Source organism: Maniola jurtina, chromosome 27 (assembly GCF_905333055.1).
Source record: "Maniola jurtina chromosome 27, ilManJurt1.1, whole genome shotgun sequence".
NCBI lineage: Eukaryota > Metazoa > Arthropoda > Insecta > Lepidoptera > Nymphalidae > Maniola > Maniola jurtina.
The window spans coordinates 1,769,044-1,784,391 of NC_060055.1; the positions used below are offsets into that span (position 1 = coordinate 1,769,044).

A 15,348-nucleotide genomic window follows, 5' to 3' on the forward strand; every position below is an offset into this window, starting at 1 on the left:
TCTTTTTTTTATTCACCTTACACACATTGTCACACCATCAAAGACATTAAAAATTTTTTTTAGAAAAATAAAAGATATATAGAATATAACCCTGAGGTACGTACCTCAATCACCGCCAAATGCGTGGGATGTTTGACTTTCATATGCGTTTTCAGGTCGGATTTGACCCGGAACCGTTTGGGACACCGTGTGCATCCCCACGGCCGGGTGCCCGAGTGGATGAGCCTGTGGTTCCGCATCTCTATCGCCCTATACCGGACAGAATAACTAACTAATACATACTAATCCACACTTAATGCGAAAGTGTGTCTGTCTGTCTGCCAGCTTTTCATGGTCCAACAGTTTAACCGATTTTGATGAAATTTGGTGCAGAGTTAGCTTACATTCCGGGGAAGGGCAAACTCAGAAAATCAAAGAATTCCCACCATATTCTTAAAGGCCTATTCGTTTAACCGATTTCTATGAAAGGTACAGAGGTAGTTTGCGTCCTGGAAATTAACACAGGCAACTCAAAGGGTTCCCACGGGATTTTTTATAAAAACCTAAATCCACGCAATGAAGTCGCGGGCATCATCTAGTTTGTGATAAGAGTAAATAGTTAACGTACACTAACCGTGTAAAAGTAACGCCGCACACATCGCAAGAGATGGGCTGGTCGCTAGTGTGCGCGCGTACGTGCTCATTGCGCACGGACGCAGAGCGGAACACGCGCGCACACACCGGGCACGTGTGCGCGCGAGCATAGGGCCCGCCTGATGGACAGCCGTGCACTTCTCTGTTGAGTAAGGGGGAGTAAGACTAGTTTTGCTGCACATTTTGACGGTCTCTCTGGCGCGTTGGTAAGCGCTGTGGTCTTATTAGTGGGAGGTCCCGGGTTCAATTCAAGAGTTTAGAGTTTTATGGGGAAATGAAATTTGGAATTTCGTGGGAGAATTCAACCGTGGCTAGTTACCATTTTATAAGCAAAGCCGTATTTAAGTGCGGAAACCAGCCCAGAGAGAAGAAGAAGAAGAAGCAAAGCCGTGCCACCAAACGAGTAAGCGTTCCGTACGATGCCGTGTAGAAACCAAAGGAATATGGGTTTAATGAAAACTGCCATACCGCTTCCAGGTTAGTTCGCTTCTATTTTAGACTGCATCATCTCTTACCTTGCTGTCACGGCTTTTTAAATTAAACTGTCATTATGATCCTTAAAATAAAAATAACTCACTTGACATGCTTCTTCAGTGCAACTACACTGCGTAAATTATGTCCACATTTAGTACAAATTGTAGTGTCAGGCTCTTCTTGGTCTGAGCAGTTTTCTAGAAATAAAATTAGGTTTACTATTAAAGTACCTAGGCTAATCGAAAAAGAAAAGCTAATACTTTGCCAAATTCTACAACTGTATTTTAAATTACAAAAAAAATTGCAATTGTGCGTTCAATTCTGTGGCGTATTGCAAAAAACGACTTTCTTGACAGTTACAAAAATATTATTTACTACTAAGTAGCAATTTTTAAATTCAATCCACAACATAATTTTAGGTAAGGTCAAAAAAACATTTGACTTTAGCGAAGATTGCTTCCTATGTAAATGTTGAAAAAATATCGTATATATGTTGAATATTGCAAAGAACGATTTTTACAAAAAAAAAATTATATACAATAAATTACTATGGCAAAATATAACTAAATTTTTTTGTTTTTGTGTTACATTTCATACTTCATCTATTACCTTCTTTATAAATCAAAGTTGCATCGCAGTGTTCCTTCTGCCTATGTTTATAGAGAGCTATTTTGTTTGGCAACACTTCTTCACAGTCTCGACAAGGAATTCTGTAATAAAAACGTATAGCTGTTTAAAAAACCGGCCAAGTGCGAGTCAGACTCGCGCACCGAGGGTTCCGTACTCGTGAATTTTTTCCGTCATTTTGCATGATAAATCAAAAACTATCTTGCATAAAAATAAATGAAAATCTGTTTTAAAATGTACAACTAAAGCCCTTTTATATGATACCCCACTTGGTATAGTTATCTTACTTTGATAATCGAAACACATTTTTTTTTGTGATGTAACTAGGTCGGATGGACGGACAGATGGACAGACAGACAGACAGACAGAAAACAAAATGTGCTTATAAGGGTTCCGTTTTTCCTTTTGAGGTACGGAACCCTAAAAACTCTAAGGCATGCAGGTATCCTCACGACGTTTTTCTTCAACGCGTCATTCAAATTTACCTATAATTTAGACTAAGCAATTTAACCTTCATTCTTCATACTTTTCTGTAATTTGGCCTAATTATTTTAAACGTTATTCAAACTTAACTGTAATTTAGACTAAGCACTAACCCATTATCTATACTTACCTGTAAATTGGTATAAGCAATTTATACCAATAACACGTTATCCAAACTTACCTGTGATTATCTTGCATAATCTTCGTAAAGCCTCCATTTTCGTCTTGTCCATTTTTACTATGTACCTTTTTTCTGTGATAGGTTGCGCTCCAACTAAAATATATATCCAATTTCATAGAACATCAGCAAATCAACTTTCTTTCGTGAAGTAAGAGATATGAATAATCCAAACATCACATCTTTTAAGATCAGAATCTGATTGAAAATTGTGCTGATTTTCCACTAAATTGATTACGCTTGAACAACTTCAGTTCAACAAGCAAGCTTTATTTTTTCAACATATTTACGAAAATTTTAGATTGCATAAACTGTAAATTTTACTATTTTTGATTCAATAATTTTCAAATAAATTGAATAAATGGGTACATTTTCCACGATGGCGTCGATTCCTTAAGTTCCTCTCAGGAACTTATATTTTGTAACATGGAAGAGGGATCCTAAATACGTAGTACGCATGCCAATTTCCGTTTGTTTCCGTTTCTGGAAACGATACGCACTTCATTTCTGGCTTTAAAGTAATTCCGGATATAATTTAAGTGGGCTAGAAAATATTCTCATAAGATTCATACATAAGAGTGAATGTTCTATGAAGATAATTAAATATATATAAACCTAGCCTTTTCCCACGTTAATTGGGGTCGGCTCTCCTAACCATATTTCTCAAAGTTGTTCTGTTTTGGGTCGTCATTGTGTCTATTTGGGCTGTTTTCAGGTCGTTCAATACTACTGACATCCAGGTTTGTCGAGGTCTGCCCCGTCGTCTGGGTCCAGTGCTAACATGTATTACGCTTCTGGTCATGTGATGAAGAAAGTCTATGAAGATAATTAAAATTGAATAAAATATTATACCTGTTAGGAAAAATAAGTTCACATTGATTACATTTGAACATAAACTTTTCGTTTGCGTGTTTCATACGACGATGTACTTGAAAATACGTCCAATGTAGATACGATCGACCGCAATCCTGAAAGATTAAATGATATGAAAAAAAAATGAATAATAAAATGAAATTTAATTTATATATAACCTGAATCAGGTTGAAAGATTTAGATCGTAAATTATTATTTTTACTTTAATGAGCATTTTTCAATCTGATTAATTATTACCTGAAAATCTTTCATCTTTACTTTATTTTTTAAGCTTATTTATTTTCGCATATTTGTATTAATTGTCTTTTAGTGTACAAAGAGCATATTTTATTCATTCATGCCTATTACCTGTTATTTAACGTAACTTACCTCACACAGAAAGTGCTTAACAACGGGGAATCCTCCATAGCCAAGTATGCCAGCGTTCGCTGGGCCAGTGCGTTCCTCCAAACGACCTTCTATGGCACTTCGTTTGTAAAAACCGTGGGTAGTTTTATGTGTCGTACATCTGTTTTATTTAACAATATTAAGTATAAAACAAAGTCGCTTCCCGCCGTCTGTCTTTCTGTACGCTTAGATCTTTTAAACTCCGCAACGGATTTTAATGTGGTTTTTATCAATAGATATAGTGGTTCAAGAGGAAGGTTTACACTTATAGTAAAATATTGTTCTGTGCAAATTTGTTAAAATATGACGAAAGTTGATCAGGATGTCGGAAGAAATCAAGCCATCTGAGAGCTTTCATCGAAAAATTTTTTTTTTGCTCTCTTATTCTTTTAAAATATAACAAAATAATTACACTGACACCACATTAGTATCTACATTGCATCCGCGCGATGCTACTCGTAGGATGGGTCACTCAGGTCACTAGTTTAACATATTATAATTTTTTTTTGCTTTAACGGTGAAGGAAAACATCGTGAGAAAACCTGCATGCCTGAGAGTTCTCTATAATGATCTCAAAGGTATGTAAAGTCTGCCAATCCGTACTTAGCTTCCGCGATGGACTCTTCTGAGAGGAGACACGTGTTCAGTAGTGGGCACGCAATAGATTTATTACGAGTACAAGGTATTTATTATTATAGGTACAAGATTTTTTATAACAAATTTTTACTTCACTTGCAAAAACAATTAGTTATAAAATTACTTGAGATAATTCAAACTTACCTTGAATAAGTAGCAAATCTTACTTTGCATATGTGACAAGTAAATGGGTTTTTTATATTTTTGTGTAAGATTCTATGGCTGTTAAGTGCGTCCTCCAAGTAAAATACACTGTAATATAAAACAGTAATACTCAGTTATTTTGTATTGAAATTAAACGAAAGTTAAACAACTCGATACAATAGTAAATAAAAATTTTTGCAGACCCCCACTTTTTTTCGCATCCGTCATGTCGATGTTTTTCGTATGAAATAGCCTATATCACCCGGATCATAAAAGCGAATCGATCGACACATTATTCATCAAAATCGGCTCGGTAGTTTAGACGCTACGATGGAACACACATAAATACAAACGTAGACTGCTAATATCATAACACTTCCTTTTGGCTTTGCTGCAGTCGGGTAAAAAAGGTATTGTGTGGGATATGATATAAATATGAAAGTAATACAGGACTAACTCTTCACAATATTCGCATCTGAAAGCCTTCTCAATGCGAACTACGCGTATAATATTTCTTGCTCCATCGTCCAAAGGTGACAGTAACTTTTCACTTTCTTCGTTATTTATTTCTTTAGGTATAGGCGGTTTAACTTGAGAGAGTTCTGTGAAGTTTTAATGCATTCATTTAGCATTTTTTACTAAAGGCTATTCTAATCTTTCATAAAGATATAAAAGGAAAAGGTGACTGACTGACTGACTAACTGGTCTATCAACGCACCGCTCAAACTACTGGACGATAGGGCTGAAAGGCATGCAGATAGCTATTATGACGTAGACATCCGCTAAAAATATTTTTTTGTGTTAAACCTCCAAAGGATTAATAAATAAGCTTGGTGGCTATCATTCAGTGTTAGACACTGAGTTAGCGAATCACCTAGCAGGTCTGAGATGACAATGATACGAAGAACCGAATAAATATCGCAAGAGCACTCACCCACAACTCGCACAGAGTGTCTGACAATCCCACTAGTGGGAGAGAGCTGCTCAGTGGACTCATCTTCCTGCTTGATGTCACTTGTGAACGCCTCTACACATTCTGTAGATTTTGTAGCGTGCTCCTATGAATTAATTTGCACTACATTAGGTAATAACCTATTTGACTAATTTTTGGAAATCGTTTTAAGATTCAAGATTCTTTATTTGCAGAAACATTTTCACAATGAGATGTTATTTCTTATTGTCCAGTAAATTGTAAATGTTTCACCTTACATAATCGGGCATGCAACATTAGTACAAATTACAATTCAATATTTTAACCTATTCTTTAAAATTCCAAAATTAATCTATTGTGATTTATTCAGTAGAAACATTTCTCGATGATAAGAGTTCGTTTCTGAACAGTTATTACCTATAAGTATAAATAATACTTACCTGTCGTGATATTTAGGTAAGTCGCATTAATGCAGCCTAATGTAAGCTCCTACGAATAGCTCTATATTTACCTGAGCATCGCCTTGGTCTCTGAAAGCCCTGCTGCAGATCGCACAGACCAGCACTAAAGCCGGTGAGAGTTCTTCCTCGTGAGCGCGCAAGTGCATGCGCAGACGAGACCGCCGCGTCAGTTGCTTGAGACATATGTGACATTGGAACGGTTTGATCTACAGTAGAAAGGTTTTTAACAATCTGTCATGTGAACATTAATCTTTATCTAAAAATATAAAAGGAAAAGGTAACTGACTAACTGACTCAAACTCAAAATCATTTATTCAAAGTAGGTACTATTGTACTCCTTTTGATGATCTGAATTGTTAGATTTGTATGATGATGGTAATAATTAATTACGTAAACTTAAAAGATTGTTGAGGGCTCTTCTCAGACCTGTGCACGTTTGGAACCCTCGTAGCTTTAGTTTTAAATTTATTTATTTAAACATTTTTATTGCGTAATACTATGACAAAGAATAAAATACAGGATAGACTTAAAAACAAAGTCAAGTAAGATAGACTTAAGTTTACGTAGTTAACTATCACCATTACATTATTATATTACAAATCCCAAAATGGCTGACATACAGACATATACAAGCCTCTAAACAAAAGAAAAATTCCACAATTTGACAATCAAAAAGTGTACAATGATCCCAATTTGAATAAACTATTTGATTTGGATTTTGACACTACCGTTTGACGACCAGAATGGTTCATTAATCAAACTTACCTGTGAATAAAAGTAACCTGAGGATTGCCGTTACCTGTAAATGTGTAACACCGTGTTCATCTAAGGTCTGCTTGTCAAGGAACCTTTTGCCGCATGTCACACATACATAGCGCCTTGTGTCTGTGTGTGTGCGACTGTGCTTCGTTAAAGTAGCCCTGTGAAAACAAGTTTTTTTAATTTATATGGCATTTTTTAGGGTTCCGTACCTCAACAGGAAAAACGAAACACTTATAGGATCACTTCGTTGTCCTTGTGTGTGTTCGTTCGTGTTGTGTTCGTTGTCAAGAAAACCTATAGGGACCCAGTTGACCTAGAATCATGAAATTTGGCAAGGAAAGGTAAAGACAAATAAACTTTTTTCTCAATGTTTCTGATACAAAATGATAAAATGATAAAGTATGTGAAGTAGCAACCTTGAAAGCAAGAGAGAATAGACATTTTTGTAGCTAGGTACCTTAAAAAGAACATCTTCGCACAGTCCTTAACGGGACACTGCCACCGTTTCTGCTTGGTATGCTGAAAATGCACGTGGTCGAACAATTCCGTCTCAGTAGGGAACGCTGCGTCTTCACACACTGCACACGCGTACTGCCCATCCGATCTTAAGAGGTTTGTTGGTTCGTGGAACTGCCTGGTGAAATTCGAGTTTTTTTAAAAATCATCATCAATCCATCGCCAGCCTACTACTGAGGACGGGTCTTTTATCAGAATCTGAAGTGTTTCAGCAATAGTCCACCTCGCTGGCCAACTGCGGATTGGCAGACTTCACACACCTTTGAGAGCGTTATGAAGAACTCTCAAGCATGCAGGTTTCATCACGATGTTTTCCGTCACATTAAAGTAAGTGATATTAATTGCTTTAAAACGAAAAGTTAACTCACTCACTTCGAAAAGTTAGGAACCCGGGATCTAACTCCCGACCTCCGACTAGGGGCGATGTGTTAACCACTAGAGCCTAGTAACTAGACTGCTATAATGCCAGTGAGTTTATTATAGGCACTGATGTAACTATTGTAACATCGACAAAGATTTTCATTCTCTATCCCATACGAATCTCATTGTTCTCGGGCTAAAAAGTATGCCAATTGGCGTTCAAACCCGTTCAGAAGTTTCATAGTTTCGTACAGAAAGAAAAACAAAAAAAAACTTGCTTTGAGCAAGCACTATTTCACAAAATAATACCCCCGATTAAAATTTTCAAAAATGCACAGCATTCGCCCGTTTACAGTTTTATTACGTACATTATACATAAGACTTACCTTTGACTATACATACCTAAAATATATGAAACTTACCTGTGACAATACTTACATGTGGAATTTGAGTCTGACTTTAGACGAAAATGATTCGTTGCAGTTATGACAGGTGACTATCTGAGGATCGTCGATTTCACGATTTTTTCTTTTACATGGTCTCTGCAAAAACAACCATACTAAATATTATAAATACGAAAAAGGATGCTAAAGGGCCGGGCTTAGTAATAGGTTACTAAGCCTCTGCTGTTCGGCCGTCCGTCCGTCTGTCGTTTGCCAGGGTGTATCTCGTGAACCGTAATAGGTAACGAGAAGAAATTTTCACAGAATGTGTATTTCTATTGACGTTATAAACAAATTAAAACTTCAAATAATAAAAATTTCAAAATGGACGCCATGAAAGTTTGAAAGAAAAATTAAAAGTGTTATTTCTTGTGCGATGGTATGGAACCCGTCGTTTGCGAGTCCGACACTTGAGCAACCTTTTACAAAATCAAAAATGATGTGGGTACCTTAATGACATCCTCTTTTTTAGAAAACACCGCTGACTCGTCTTTGGTAAAATTGAATTGTCTTTTCCTGCCACGCTTTCGACATTTGTGGGTTGTTAAACTCACGGCGGTCGGAAAGATTTGGCTAAAACGAAAGAATAATGTCATCATCTCAACCCATCTCCGGCCCACTACAGAGCACGGGTCTCCTGTTGCAATGAGAAGGTGCGCTGGCCAAGTGCGGCTTGGCAGACTTCACACACCTTTGAGAACATTATGGAGAACTCTCAGGCATGCAGATTTCCTCACGATGTTTTCCTTCGCAGTCTTTCACATTCCGTGTGGGCCGGCTATGGTTTGATAGATAAATTCTCTTTTATATTTGGTATGTTAGTTTTATTAACAGAAATATAATAGGCATTGAGTATTACCTGCATGCAAAACACTTGTGTCTCTTTAAATTCTTCTGCTCGTCTTGTTTGCCCTCCGATATCTATAAAGAGATTAATTTCTTCAGTATGTAAAGCTTCATTTCACTAACAATTTCACAATAATGTACTGGGATATATTACGTTTAAGAGATACGGGGCAATAAATACAAAAAAATATATATATTTCATCGTCACCAGTTTACCATATCGACTCGACATAACTATAAATACTGTCTTGGTATCCTCGTTACTTTAGTTATCATTACTTACCGGAATTAACAATACTTACCCGTGAAAATATATCTGTAAACAAAACTTACCTCTAAATAATTCTTTTTTACCTCATATATAGTCTAGCTCCAGCATTAACCATACTTACCTATAAAGTTAGCTGTGTAACGAAAACTTACCTGTAGCAAATTCTTTAGTTCTTCGTCATCGTCGCCTGTCTGCACTATCCATATTGATTCGCCATCGCTACTTTCTTGGCATTCTTGTTTGACCTCGCTTTCTTCCTTTTCTTGCTCTTGCTGTTTTGAATTAAAAAAAAAAAAAAAAATATTCATTCGTTTACGATAGTTCATAGTGAAGTAAATACATGAAAATGACACTCAAACGAGAGAAATAAGAAAAAACCGGCCAAGTGTGAGTCAGACTTGCGTACCGAGGGTTCCGTATTCGTGTATTTTTTCCGACATTTTGCACGATCAAAAATTATTATGCTTAAAAATAAATAAAAATCTGTTTTAGAATGTACAGGTAAAGCCCTTTCATATGACACCCCACTTGGTATAGTTATCTTACTTTGAAAATTGAAACACATTTTTTTTTCTGTGATGTAACCACAAATTCACGGTTTTCGGATTTATTCCTTTACTTGTGTTATAAGAGCTACCTTTCTACCAAATTCTAAGTCAACGAGAAGTACCCTATAGGTTTTCTTGAAAAATACGGCAGACGGACTGACAAACAGACAGACAACAAAGTGATTAAATAAGGGTTCTGTTTCTCTTTTTGAGGTATGGAACCCTAAACGAAATTCTAATAAATATTTAATAATATAAATATATTTTTTTAATTAATAATTCATAAAATACGAAACAATGGACCTTTTCACAGCCTAACAGATAACATTACACAGATTTTATGAAATTTGGTACAGAGCTTGCCTCTCGGAGCTTGCATAGGCTAAATTTTTATGACGAAAAATCAAAAGGAAATTCTTAGAAAACCTAAACCCATGAGGGGTTAATTTCAAGTTATTAATACAATAATTTATCATTTTAACTAACCATATCACTAGAATTAATTTCTTTAGTGTCTTGATTTTCACGTTTACCTTGAATAAAATATTAAATCAAAGTTTAATTTTAAATGCAAATATATTTATAGAAAATTCGTAATTTTTTTGCCATTAACTGTGTCTTTCATTTACATTTCTTAAAAGGCCACACAATTCTTAAAAGGCCGGCAACGCATCGACGCGGTCCCTTTGATGCTGGAAATATTCATGGGCGGCGGTAATCACTTATCATCAAGTGACCGGTCTGCTCATTTGCTTGCTATTTAAAAAAAAACTTGGTCTGCGTGGTGGACTAATGGCCAAACTGTTCTGTGAACCAGCGATGGGATGATGATGTAAAATGTTAAACCTAACCATTGTCCGTATTTTCAATATCTTTCCTTTTTACTGCGCTTCTGGTTCTTTTGGCGACTGGAGAACATTGTGGAGAATTCGTTTTTTCTTTATCTGAAAAAAAAAACAATATTTGATAATAAATAGATCCTAGTTAAATACACAAAACCATCTGACAAAGAAAAACAATAATTGAAAATATACTATTATCTTCCTGTTTAGTCTTATTTTCATTTTCACCTTCTTCAATATTATCTTGTTCTTGTATAACATCACCTTTTTCATGTTTACAATCATCTTTTTCCTGTTTAACATCATCTTTTTCGTGTGTACAATCATCTTTTTGCCCATCATCTTTTTCTTGTGTACAATCATCTTTTTGCCGTTTAACATCATCTTTTTCTTGTATATCATTATCTTTTTGTTGTTCAACATCATCTTTTTCTTGTTCAACATGATCTTTTTCTTGTTTACCATCATCTTTTTGCTGTTCAACATTATCTTTTTCTCGTTTATCATCATCTTTTACTTGTTTAACGGTCTCATCTTCTTTCTTAACATCGTGAGCCGCTTTTAAGTGTCCTTTCAGCCATTTTGAATTGGAATAACCTGTTATAAGAAACGTAGGACCTTAAGATTCACGCTCTGAGAGGGTTCCGTATTCATTACCATCATCATGATCCACCCTAAACCCAGATAAATATCACTTGCTTTAACGGTGAAAGAAAACATCGTGAGGAAACTTTCATGCTTGAGAGTTCTCCATAATGTCCTCAAATGTGTGAAGTCTGTCAATCCGCACTTAATCAGCGTCGTCCAAGCCCTTCTCATTTGGAGAAAGGCATTCCGAACCAGTGGCAGATGCATTTGACGATACAAAAGTTTAATTGAATAAAAATATTTTGAACTAGAGGGTGCCCACGACCTCGTCCGCGTGGATTTAGGTTTTAAAGATGCCTTGGGAACTGTTTGATTTTCCGGGATAAAAAGTTGCCTATGTCAATTACAAGGACGCGAGTTACCTCGGTACCTCATACAAATCGGTGAAGCGGGTGGGTCTTTAGGAATCCCGTGGGAACTCTTTGATTTTCCGGGATAAAAAGGAGCCTATGTCTGCCCCCCGGGATATAAACTAACTCTGTACCTTTCGTCAGTATCGGTTAAACTGTTGGGCCGTGCAAAGGTAACAGACAGACAGACAGACCCACTTTCGCATTTATAATATTAATAAGTATGGAGAATTTTGAACTTTGAGAGGAGACTCGTGCTCAGTAGTGAGCCGGCGATTGATGATGATGACTTACCATAATCACAGAGAGGACACGGGAAGACTGTATCTTCATCAAGGTCGTGCTTATGCTCTTCAGCGTGATCGATCACTTCTGGCAAATCCTTGAACTCTTTCTGACAAAATCTGTAGAGCAGAGAAAAAAATTATTATAATGCGTAAAGAATGACTTCTCGCGCGCCATTTTAACTTTATGTCAAATATTATGTCAAAAGTACGTCAAAAGTACGATTTTAAAGGTCCTCCTAAAATCTTTATTTTAAAGGACCCGTACTCTTGATATCGCTATGTAACGGCAGTTCGCGGGTTGTAGTCGGGTTTTGGTGCTATTTAACTTTATTTTGTTACTTGGATATAGTAACAACAAAATAATTTACTACTGGATCGGAATGCCGTTCCTACCGAGAAGAACCAGCAAACTCGGCGGTTGCTCTTTTCAACTTTTCAAGGGTTAACTTATATCAGAATTTAAGAAAAAAATGCGGATATGATTTGTGAATTTACCGGCATTTGAATTCCGTGTTCTCAACATCGCATTGGTATTTCCCCAAAAATTCCTTCACCTCTTCGTCAACGTTTTCTAAATCATCCATATCTATTTCCGGTTCCGGTTCCATCACATCCGGTTCTATAATCTCTACGTCACTAGAGCTCTCCTTTTTCTCCTTAACTATCATGACGTCATCGAGTTTGACGTCATTTTCTACCGGTTTTGTAACAATCTCTCCGTCTGGACCGATCTCTACTTTAACAAACTCAGCATTCTCTTTAATTCTTGCAACTTTATTAATTTTACTAGCATTATTACTATTATTCATATTAATATTATTAAGAAAATAGCTACTCTTCAAATCAATACTACTGGTTTTTTGAAAAATAAACTGCTGATTATTTTTGATGACTAAATACTCATTGTTGTCTAAAGATTGATTGGGACTTTTAATTGGGCTCGGCTTGAAATTTTCCGTCAAACATTTATCACAAATAATTTTGAGTTGTGTATTATATTTTCTCTCACACTTATGTAACATTTGGTCTTCCTTATCAAATAAGTATAACTTCTCATGATTGTCAACGCTATTACAACAGATAAAACACTTTTGCTTTTCTAAACCAGTTTCAACATCGATTATATTGGTAGGTTTAGAATTCCAATTCTTATTGACGTTTCTGGAAAGATGAGTTTTCCTAACATTCCTCAGTTTCTCAGTCTGATTTTTGTTAACAGGTAAAGTAGTAACAGGCGTATCTTTCAACATATTTAATACATCTTCTCTAGTGAATAAAGCATCATCTTTAATATCATCATAGCTTTGCTCCTTTATTAGACTTTTAGGCGATTTATTTTTGCTAACATTACTTAAATTCGTGTAAGTTTTTGAATTGGATTCGAGGTAATTATCAAATTGTGTCTCAAAATTGATAATGTTATTACATACTAGATTAAAAGGTAGAGAATTAGCGAAGCTGCGTTTAGGGTTGTCTTTATTTGACCAACGAGCTATTGGGCTTGCGATAATGTTAACTTTCCTTATCGTAATATCTGTATCCATATTATCAATTTCATTTTCGTCTCCACTATCATCTTTGTACTTAACGAAAGGTAGTTCTTCAGCAGTCAAATCCATTATGGGTTCATCATTGTCAAATTGTATTTGTGAAGCGCGAATTTGAGTGCCATCATTTAGAATGTAAACTAGATCGTCATTGTCATTTTGATCTATTATCTCGTCAAAGTTTGATGAATTGAGGGTAGTACCTTCAAAGTGTTGTTCTGCTTTTAAAAGAAAAGTGTAGATGTTGGTGTCTAGAGATACTGGTTGATTGCCAGTTATAGAGTTCAAGTCTACGTCATAGCCTAAGAGGATTCTGCAATTGAATTGATGGAGTTTTTATTAGTAAATATTTTTTAAATACGTACAAAACAACAGAAAGTTTACCTAAGCTTCATCATTATCATTATCAACCGATAGACATTCACTGCTGTACGTAGGTCTTTTGCAGGGACTTCCACATGCCAGTCTTGCACCACCTAAATCTAGAGACTCCCTGTGTCTTGTTGCCTGACTGTCACCTCGTGGGAGATCTCCCAACACTGCACTTTACAGTATTGATAATCTAAGCTTATACTTATAATGTAAATAACTGATACCTATAACTTCGTCAGCATGGATTTAGGTTTTGAAAATTCCATGAGAACTCTTTAACTTTCCATACAATAAGTATTATTAGGTAAATAAAAATCCATATTCCAGTAATGAGTAGGTACTTACTTAGCCTTCTCCAGGAAAACATGGAAAGTGTCCTGTGGTTCAATGTTCAGTGCCACTTCTTCTCCACTGATGTTCTCCATGCAGAGAATCAAAGGTTCTGATACTGCCATTTTGTATTGACCTCAAATTAAATAATGAATATACTAAAAATAAACATCTTTGGCATGAAACAACTTTATAGCAATGATCTGGCCTTGACAAACTGTGGCCAAAGTCCACCACATTAATCAAGTGAGCATTCACCCACCTTTGAGAACATTATGTAGAAGTTACAGACATGCAAGTTTTCCCACAATGTTTTCCTTCACCATTAAAACAAGTAATATTTACTTGCTTAAAACGCACATAACTCTGCAATGTTAGAGGTGCATGCCTGGAATCAAACCCCCAATCTCCTGAATAGGAGGTAGATGTCTTAGCCACTAAGCAATCACCGCTTTTGCCTGTTATTGAATGATAATTATATGCTGTGTTGAACTGATGTCTTATAAGTCTATGAGAGTAAGAAAACACCATTAGAATATCTCTTGTATTTTTGGTTAGTCTCTATTCTCTATTGAGATTTTTAACCATGCCAGGTCTTGATGGTTGCTGGTTGAGCATGTAGAAACTTAAGTCTGGTTCAAAATGCTCCCTATGAGGTAGGAATAGAAATCAAGAAAGTGGATTTCAAAGGTATTATAGTCAGTAGGTTACAAATAGCAAAAACAATTTATTTTCCAAGAAATAATCCATTTATTTTCCAAAAAATAATCGTTTATTAAATTCTAAGCTAGTTATGAGATTAATACAGGTTTAATTTGTAACAAGTTATTGAAGAAATTCGTTTTTCCAATAGGTTTCAAAATATTTAAGTATTAATATTGTAGCAAAAATAACTTGATGCAAAGTAGTTACTGAATACTCAATAGACTTAGAAAGGAAGAGTTTATTTTTCTAGCCAAGTAAAATGTCGACATTTATTGAGTAGGGAAAAATATTTCTCACTGGCCAGTAAAATATTTGTGGCCAGGTAGGGCGTGCAGAAATTGGAGTACCCATCGTCGGATGCAGAAAAAAAAATACAGCATTCTAAATAGTAGGAGAAACTAACCAGATTTCTGTTGTTTAAAATCACGGCGTTTTCATTTTCGTAGCGACTGGCATTTTTATATTAGAAAACAATTGAATTTATAAAATAAAAAATCCTTTGCCAAAATTCAAATTCAAATCAAAACAAAAACATTGCGTAGCACAGATTAAAAAAAAAAAAACAAAAATCGTAAGCTACAACAAATTACCGTTTTTCAGTTGTCATTTTACGTGTATAATTTAAAATTTCCTAAAATAAATGAAATAAAAAAATTGTTTTGAGCTTTCTTGTTACCATTTTCATATTCAATAA

The 15,348-nt window shown here is 35.6% G+C and overlaps 1 protein-coding gene across 3 annotated transcripts in view; it reads right to left on the minus strand.

Annotated features, from left to right (window-relative positions):
• LOC123879235 (zinc finger protein Xfin-like) overlaps positions 1-15,183 on the minus strand; it is a 19,087-nt gene extending 3,904 nt beyond the window's left edge. The window contains exons 1-25 of one of the 3 annotated variants that reach the window (XM_045926854.1): positions 15,058-15,183; positions 13,965-14,085; positions 12,196-13,560; positions 11,708-11,817; positions 10,933-11,012; positions 10,608-10,890; positions 10,425-10,517; positions 10,060-10,106; positions 9,178-9,297; positions 8,768-8,829; positions 8,358-8,481; positions 7,904-8,007; positions 7,047-7,223; positions 6,627-6,747; positions 5,878-6,033; positions 5,370-5,493; positions 4,893-5,037; positions 4,436-4,543; positions 3,638-3,776; positions 3,248-3,363; positions 2,399-2,491; positions 1,717-1,817; positions 1,211-1,304; positions 614-775; positions 105-249 (exon numbers count right to left, since the gene is read on the minus strand). In XM_045926854.1, the coding sequence (XP_045782810.1) occupies positions 105-249; positions 614-775; positions 1,211-1,304; positions 1,717-1,817; positions 2,399-2,491; positions 3,248-3,363; positions 3,638-3,776; positions 4,436-4,543; positions 4,893-5,037; positions 5,370-5,493; positions 5,878-6,033; positions 6,627-6,747; positions 7,047-7,223; positions 7,904-8,007; positions 8,358-8,481; positions 8,768-8,829; positions 9,178-9,297; positions 10,060-10,106; positions 10,425-10,517; positions 10,608-10,890; positions 10,933-11,012; positions 11,708-11,817; positions 12,196-13,560; positions 13,965-14,074 (4,179 nt within the window). In that variant the 5' untranslated portion in view covers positions 14,075-14,085; positions 15,058-15,183. Of the gene's footprint in view, positions 1-104; positions 250-613; positions 776-1,210; positions 1,305-1,716; positions 1,818-2,398; positions 2,492-3,247; positions 3,364-3,637; positions 3,777-4,435; positions 4,544-4,892; positions 5,038-5,369; positions 5,494-5,877; positions 6,034-6,626; positions 6,748-7,046; positions 7,224-7,903; positions 8,008-8,357; positions 8,482-8,767; positions 8,830-9,177; positions 9,298-10,059; positions 10,107-10,424; positions 10,518-10,607; positions 11,013-11,707; positions 11,818-12,195; positions 13,561-13,964; positions 14,086-15,057 lie in introns of all 3 variants that reach the window. The other 2 variants (XM_045926853.1, XM_045926855.1) reach the window with 2 other exon arrangements.
• Between the last annotated feature and the right edge of the window lie 165 nt (positions 15,184-15,348).